The 6,703-nt window shown below is 62.5% G+C and overlaps 1 protein-coding gene across 1 annotated transcript in view; it reads right to left on the bottom strand.

Moving 5' to 3' along the window:
• Positions 1-254: 254 nt before the first annotated feature.
• The window catches only part of UPP1 (uridine phosphorylase 1), a 10,736-nt gene continuing 4,287 nt past the window's right edge, over positions 255-6,703 (bottom strand). The window contains exons 2-7 of the mRNA XM_039847118.1: positions 6,363-6,480; positions 4,979-5,137; positions 3,983-4,097; positions 1,744-1,953; positions 1,376-1,522; positions 255-704 (exon numbers count right to left, since the gene is read on the bottom strand). Of these exons, the coding sequence (XP_039703052.1) occupies positions 565-704; positions 1,376-1,522; positions 1,744-1,953; positions 3,983-4,097; positions 4,979-5,137; positions 6,363-6,480 (889 nt within the window). The 3' untranslated portion in view covers positions 255-564. The remainder of the gene's footprint in view (positions 705-1,375; positions 1,523-1,743; positions 1,954-3,982; positions 4,098-4,978; positions 5,138-6,362; positions 6,481-6,703) is intronic.

Below are 6,703 nucleotides of genomic sequence, written 5' to 3'. Positions count from 1 at the left end.
CACTCGAAAATCCAGCATGGCCACAGCCAGTCCCGCACACGCGGCTGGCTCCCCAGCGGCCTGCTGACACGTGACCGGCGCGTTTGACCCACACAGCCCCCCCAAGCTCACACACAAGTGGACCACGCACTTTAACTGCACATACGTGTCCACGTGTGCACTTATTTCTCATAGTCCTGTGTCTGCTTCTCTGGTTCTCGCTGGTCTCTCGTTACACGTGATGCACACCACTCCAAAACGCATCAGGAAACGGGTTTCCTGGCACTATAACTGGATTTCTCATTTAGTGAAGTAAATCTAACCACCATTAGAACGTAAAGGTCTGACATTTTTCACTAGGAATATTTCATTTTTCCGGGAAACGCTGTTAAGGAAAACCCAAATCAGAACGACACTGAAAACGCCCCCAAGCAGCCCAGCCAGCGAACCCCGCGTAGCGAGTGGGGGGCTCCTCGCCCCCGAGACGCGCCCGTCCCCAAGGCTCATGTGCCGTGTGCACGCGTCACGCGGAAGGGGCTCGGGGCGATGGTTTTATTTGCAGCAGTGATGGCCACTTGTCTCCCTTCAAGCCACTGCGAGGCACTTCTTGATGAAGTGGCCCACCAGCCGCTGCGGCCGCTTCTGGAACTCAGCCAGCACCTCGCGGGGGCTGCTGATCTGGTCCCCTTCCAGACGGTCAAGGAGGGTGACACACACCACGGCCGCTGCAAAGAGCAAAGACCACGTCAGGGCAAAGCGCTGCACCTGTGGCTTAGTTCACAGACCAGAGGCGTCACCTCTGCTATCCCCTCAGAGGAAGGGCCACCGTGGTGACCAACAGGCACGTTGACAGATGGAGACCGCGGAAGGGCTTGGAAGGCCCCTCCGCCTTACGCCACCCTGCCCTGGCCTCGCTGTATTCTCCCCGGCTTTTGCTTCCAGGATCAGCCGTGGGCCTGCTCGGCCTTGAAGGGCCAGGGACAATGACGGGGAGGCCGGCATCCTGGAAAGCAGAGCAGGACCTTGCTGGGTGGCTAGGAACTTGGGGTGGATTAATCCCAATTTAGAAATCCACAGAGCTCTGAAAGCCAGATTCACTGCAGGGCGGGTGGCAGCCTTACTGCCTGCAGCACCTGAGCCCACCTGGTGGCCTCTGGTCATCTTTCCCAGCTCCCCTGGCAGCCCGAGAGTCCTGCAGCCACCGAGAATCCTGCATTTGGCCACGTGACAGTCAAAGGAAGTCTGAGCACGGGGGTGCGCAATGCCACCTGGTCCAGAGCAGGCCTTGGGGACAGGGCCTTGAGGAAGGCAGACACTGAGGTGGGGGGAGGGGAGGGACCCAGAGAGGGTGACCAGGCTGGGTGTGGGAAGAGGGGTGAGGCCAAGTGCCACCTACCTCGGAGGCCACAGGCACGGCACATGGCTGCAAACACGGAGGACTCCATCTCGATGTTCCGGACGCCAGCCGCGTGGGCCGCCCGCAGGTACTCCTGCTTGTCCCTCTCGGTGTAGGAGCACAGAGCGCCGTCCAGACGGCCTTGCCCTGAAGACAAAGGGCGACATGCCCACGTTGGCGTGGGTGCTGACCGCATGCACCCAGTCACCGCCCGCCGTGCCACCCACCAGGACACAGGGCGCTCTCCACCCCTGCAGCCCACGCGCCCTGGAGCCCAAACCGCGCACTCGGCGGAAAGCAGAGCGCAGCGCCCACACCGACGTGGGAAGGGCGGCGCGGGGACCCTGCGGGCCGGCCGCCACTCCCACCTTCGTAGAAGTCCAAGGTGCACATGGTGTCGCCCACCACCGTGCCGAACTCGCGCAGGTCCGCGGAGCACTGCAGCAGCTCGCGCGTCAGCGGCTCATCCAGCTCCGTGCTGCGGACCACCCGCTCGCCCAGGACCACCTGCTCGAACTCCGGCCGGAAGCGGGCGTCCACCGCCCGCCGCGTGATGACCACGGAGCCCGGCTCCAGACCTGCAGGAGAGGCGGGTGTCACAGCCACCTGGGGCGGCGGGGGGCGGAGCCAAGCACGCGCAGAAAATCAGGAGCCCGGAGATACTGCAGCCCACTAGCTCTGAAAGGGACCGGCGGCGCCCTCGCTCCGAGGCCAGCGTCTCTGCTCCAAAGGTGAGAGGCGGGAAGCGGCGCGGAAGGTATGGGAGGGCAGGGGAGAGAGCAAAGGAGAAAGAGCCAGGACCCGCCCTCCGGTGCCGCGTGGCTCCCGGTCACTGCGCTGTTTAAGTGGCGCCAGCGATCACCACCGCGGGTGTACCTGGTCCCTGTTTTGTGCCTTTTCACTATTTAAGATTTTAAGAAATTACAAAAGTAGACAAGAACAGCATATGAACCCCCGTGCACCCCAATCCCAGCTCGGACGGCGACTGGCCACTGACCACCCATCTTCCTCTGGGGTGATGACCTTCCAGGTCCAGCCTGAAGGTTTTCCGGGCAGAGCATCCTAGGCCGTGTCCCTGTGTGCAGAGACATTATTCTGCCCCTATTCTTAATCTTATCTGGCTTTGCACGTGATTTGACCACGAGCCCCTCCTGATGCTTATTTTAGTGTGAAATTGGTCTTCCTGAACATTCAGGAAGGAGGAAGTCGGGAGGTGTGCTCCAGCGCGCCCACGCCGGCTGTTTCCACGGGGCATTAAAGAACGCGAAGGTCGCTAACGCCCCGCGGTCCTGCTCCCCTGCTCCTGGATGTCTGCCCGGACCCCTCTCCCTGGTCCCCTGAGCGGTTCTCCCCAGAGAGTGTGCCTAGAAGACAGCTCGGGCTGACGGCTTTCATGAAGTCAAGCCCCACGGATCTCGGCGTGAGTGAGCACCTCCCGGTGTCCCTCACACAGACTCCGCACTGTCCCCGGCCGGAGCTGTGCTGGGATTCCGTTCCCACGGCGGTCGGACGCCCCATGGCTGCCCTGTGCTGCTGCTTCTCCAGAGGGTGCCCATGCCAGCCTCCCACCTGGAGCTCTGCGGGGACACCGTGTCACGCTCTGTCACCACTGTAGTCCAGGGGCCGGGGGTCTGGCTCCCTCATTGACTGTCCACCTTCGCGGGGCAGTTTCCGGGGACTCGGACGCTAGCCTCACCCTCCCCAGCTCTCTCTGGTCCATTCCAAACCCCCTGCGAGGCCAGGACTCAGCGCCGAGCTGCGGAGCTCAGGGCGGACAGGGCGCGGGCGCACGGCTGTGCCTGTCCGGTGGATGGCACCACAGTGACGGGTGCAGGACCAGGTGGCTCGTGGTCACGGCTGTTTCCCAGGAACAACTTTAAATGCAATTACCATCTGCAAACTGATTTTCATACCACTCTGTCTAATAATGAGAAAGAAACGTGAGGTGATGTGTGCGGAAGCTCTGAGGGCCGCAGCACCCCCCAGCCCCCGGCGGACAACCTAAAGTCTAGCATTACCCTGAACCCAGGAGCCGCGGGAAGCACCCGCGTGCGCGCGCACGGGCGGGCCGGGAACCCCGCAGAACCCGGTTCACAGCGCAAAGGCTGGCGCAGACTTGGGGCGCCAGGGGCACGACCTGCGTAAGGCGAAGTCGCCTGACAGCTTCGCTGAAAGCGCGACGCGACGCCCAGCGTTCGCTCCCCACTGCGCCCCATTCTTCGCGATCTCTGTGGCTGTCGAACAAATGCTGAGGACGGAGCCCTCTTCGGGCAGCTTGGGGACACCGAACCCCGTGCTCCCTCTCACTCTGCCCGCTGTGGCTGGGCTGAGGGTTTTCTCACGAGCTGCTCCGAGGCTTTGCAGGAACAGGGAGGGAGGCGAGCCGGGGACAGAGGCCGAGAAGGCGGGGGCGGGGCGGGAGGCCCGGAGGAGCGAGCACGCGGGAAGGCTCGCGGGGCGCCCTTCTGGGCCTGTTTCTGGGGTGCAGGTTAGGAGAACGGGCTGGGCCGAAAACTAAGAACACAAGCTCCTTCGACGCCCCGTCCATGAGCGTCCCGGACCGGCAGGGCCCGGTCCTCGCCCACGCGAGGCCCCGCCGCACCTCACCTATCCCTCCAGAGGTGCCGATGCGGATGACCGTGACCCCGGAGCAGCGGGCGTGGTACAGCAGCTTGAGGAGCTCGTGCAGCATGATGGCGATGGAGGGGATGCCCATGCCGTGCTGGAACGGGCAGGAAACCGGCGTTATGCGTGGGCGTCTGCGGGCGCCTCGCTGGGGGAGGGGAGGGCGCTCCAGCGGGACTCGAACGGGGACTCGGACACCGTTTCTGACGCTGCGCTGAGCTGTCCGACCCCTGGCGCACCTGACGCAAGCTGAGGCCCCGGACGCCCGCGCAGAGGCCGGCGCAGGTGCCCGCGCAGGTGCCCGCCGCCCACGCCCGCTGCGTTTCCCGCCTCCTCTTCCTGCGCTCTCCGCTCCGGCTGAACCGACTGGTGGTGGCTCAGCGCGACGGACGGGATGCGTCCTCGGTTCTGCGCCACGTCCTCCGTCTCCCCGCCCTCCGCCCTCCCTACAGCCCCTTCCGGCGCCCCCATCCCAGCGGGCGCTGCTACTAAGGCATCGCGCCCCTTTGGGAATGTGTCTGCCACGGTGTCCTGCACATGGGAAGCGCGTCCGTGAATTCTGTGGCGCTGAACAGGGGTGCTCGTGTAGGCACAGGGACACCCTAACTATGGAGCTTGTCATTTACACCGCGGCCTACGACGGACGCCCAACACAGAGGCGCCTCTGGTGGGACGGCGGACATCCGCGTGCCCCTCACTGCTAAGCCGCGCGCATGTGGGGACCTCACTGCAAGGTGGCGCAGGCCTCACCTCGCCGCCCTGTCCAGGCACCTCCTCCTGGGCCTCCGGCCTGACACCGTCTCCGTGAGCACACAGCTGGGAGTGTCCCCACGTGTGCCCCGTGAGTGTGTGGTCTCTCCTCTCTGCAGCCCAAGTGCGGGCTCCCCTAACCCCAGCCTGACACGAACGGCTGTCGAGGGGACCGGGTCGTCTTGGGGAGTCCGCGGAGCCGAGGACTGGCCCGGGGCAGGTACTCACACTGACGGACAGCACTGGCCCCGCTTTGAACATGGCGTAGCGGTCGGTCCCCACGCAGATGTTGGGATGGTCCTCACCCGGCCGGCCGAGGCCCAGCTCGGAGGACACGTATTCGATGAAGGCCTGCATCCGGGAAGGGCTGCCCCCAACACACACGAACTGCGGAGGGAACAAGCCCGGGTCAGTGCGAGGGGACAGAGCCGGGGTCCTGGGGGTGCCCCAACAGAACATCAGCCCCTCCGAGAACTCGCTAGAAACGCAGGCTCCCCGGCTACCCTTCTGATGACCCTGACACTCAGTTCCAGGCCGCGGCTCATGGAACCACCACCCAGCGCAGGAGGCCTGGGGGCCCAAAGCCATGGGCGCCACGCGACACAGGAGAAGCAGCCCCTGCTCTGCCCCCAGAGGTGACCCAGGTCCCCCTGCCAGTCCCCACCCACCCCGTGGACAGCAGCTAGGTTTGGAACAAGATGGCACCGACTCCTCGCTGGGCTGCCTGGGCCCACAGCCCATCTGTAAAATGTGGTCCTGCCTGCTCCCTGTCACCCAGCTGGCCGAGGGCCGAATGTCCAGTGCGTAGAAAGTGCCAGGGACTGGTACGGGCTTGGCCAGCGGCAGCCATGGTGGGTGGTGGCTGTCAGAAAACTGAAGTGCCATATACAAGAACTTGCTTTTCATTTTGTTTAGCACAAGAAAAACGAGTAAATAAACCAGCTTAAAAACGTTGATGATCAAAGAATTATTAGCATCTAAACATAAGAAAAGAAAATTAAACTAATGGGAGAATGGAAATCGAGTTAATTTAAAACACACGGAAAGCGTTGACACCAGCTCCACAGAGAGCGCAGTGCTGATGGGGCGCGGCGCTGTGTCGTGATGAGCTCAGGCGGCCCAGTGGGTTCTAGTGTCTCTGGTTTGTTTCTGTTTTGAGTTCACACGTGAGTCCATTTTTACCCACAGGGATTAGACATTTTAAAAATCCCACGTAAAGATAAACCTGAACGGAGGCGCTTCAGACTTTGTGGGGAAAATGGCCTGGGAGGCATTAAAGGCAACGAACTAAAAGTATGGACAGCATCTTCGTCGGTCACCAACACTCTTACCCATCCTTGCCTGCTTCGTATCTCCTTAGAGAACCTACGTTGTTCCCCTGACAGACTGAATCGGGAGGAATTACTCAGGGACCGACATGGCAGTGCTCAGGATGCTTTTCTTTCACTGGCTCATATAATCGAAACATCAGTAGCAATTTGCAGACATCTGATAAACGTATCCTTCATGCGCTTGTCCTGTCACTTCTGCCCTCTGTAAAGAAGTCCACGCGCCACCTACGGAGAGGCCGATCTGAGGACAAAGCCCCAGAACTAAAGGCCCCGCTTCTTACCTTCACATCCCCAAACATGGCAGGGAGATCGTGCGTGCTGGTGCTCAGGTTGAAATGGTAGAGGACGTCTTCCTTCATCCTTGCTATGTGCGGATTGCGAAGCTGCACGAAGCAGGTGCTGTTCCGCACCAGGAGGGAGGAGGTTAGCAGACACCGTGTCCGGTGACGGGCACGCCCTACATCAGCGGGGTGCACGCAGCACGCAGTGGGAAGGACAGACACTGCGCGCTGTCCAGGCCCCCGCCTCCCACGTCTGCGCTCTGCCCCTTCACCCATCCCCACGCCCAGGGCCCGTCCCCACCCACGGCCCGTCCCCACGCCCACGGCCCGTCCCCACGCCC

This window comes from Pteropus medius, unplaced genomic scaffold (assembly GCF_902729225.1).
Source record: "Pteropus medius unplaced genomic scaffold, Ma_sr-lr_union100, whole genome shotgun sequence".
NCBI classification, from domain to species: Eukaryota; Metazoa; Chordata; class Mammalia; order Chiroptera; family Pteropodidae; genus Pteropus; species Pteropus medius.
Note: the sequence above shows the minus strand (reverse complement) of the source record. Positions and strands in the feature narration are given on the sequence as shown.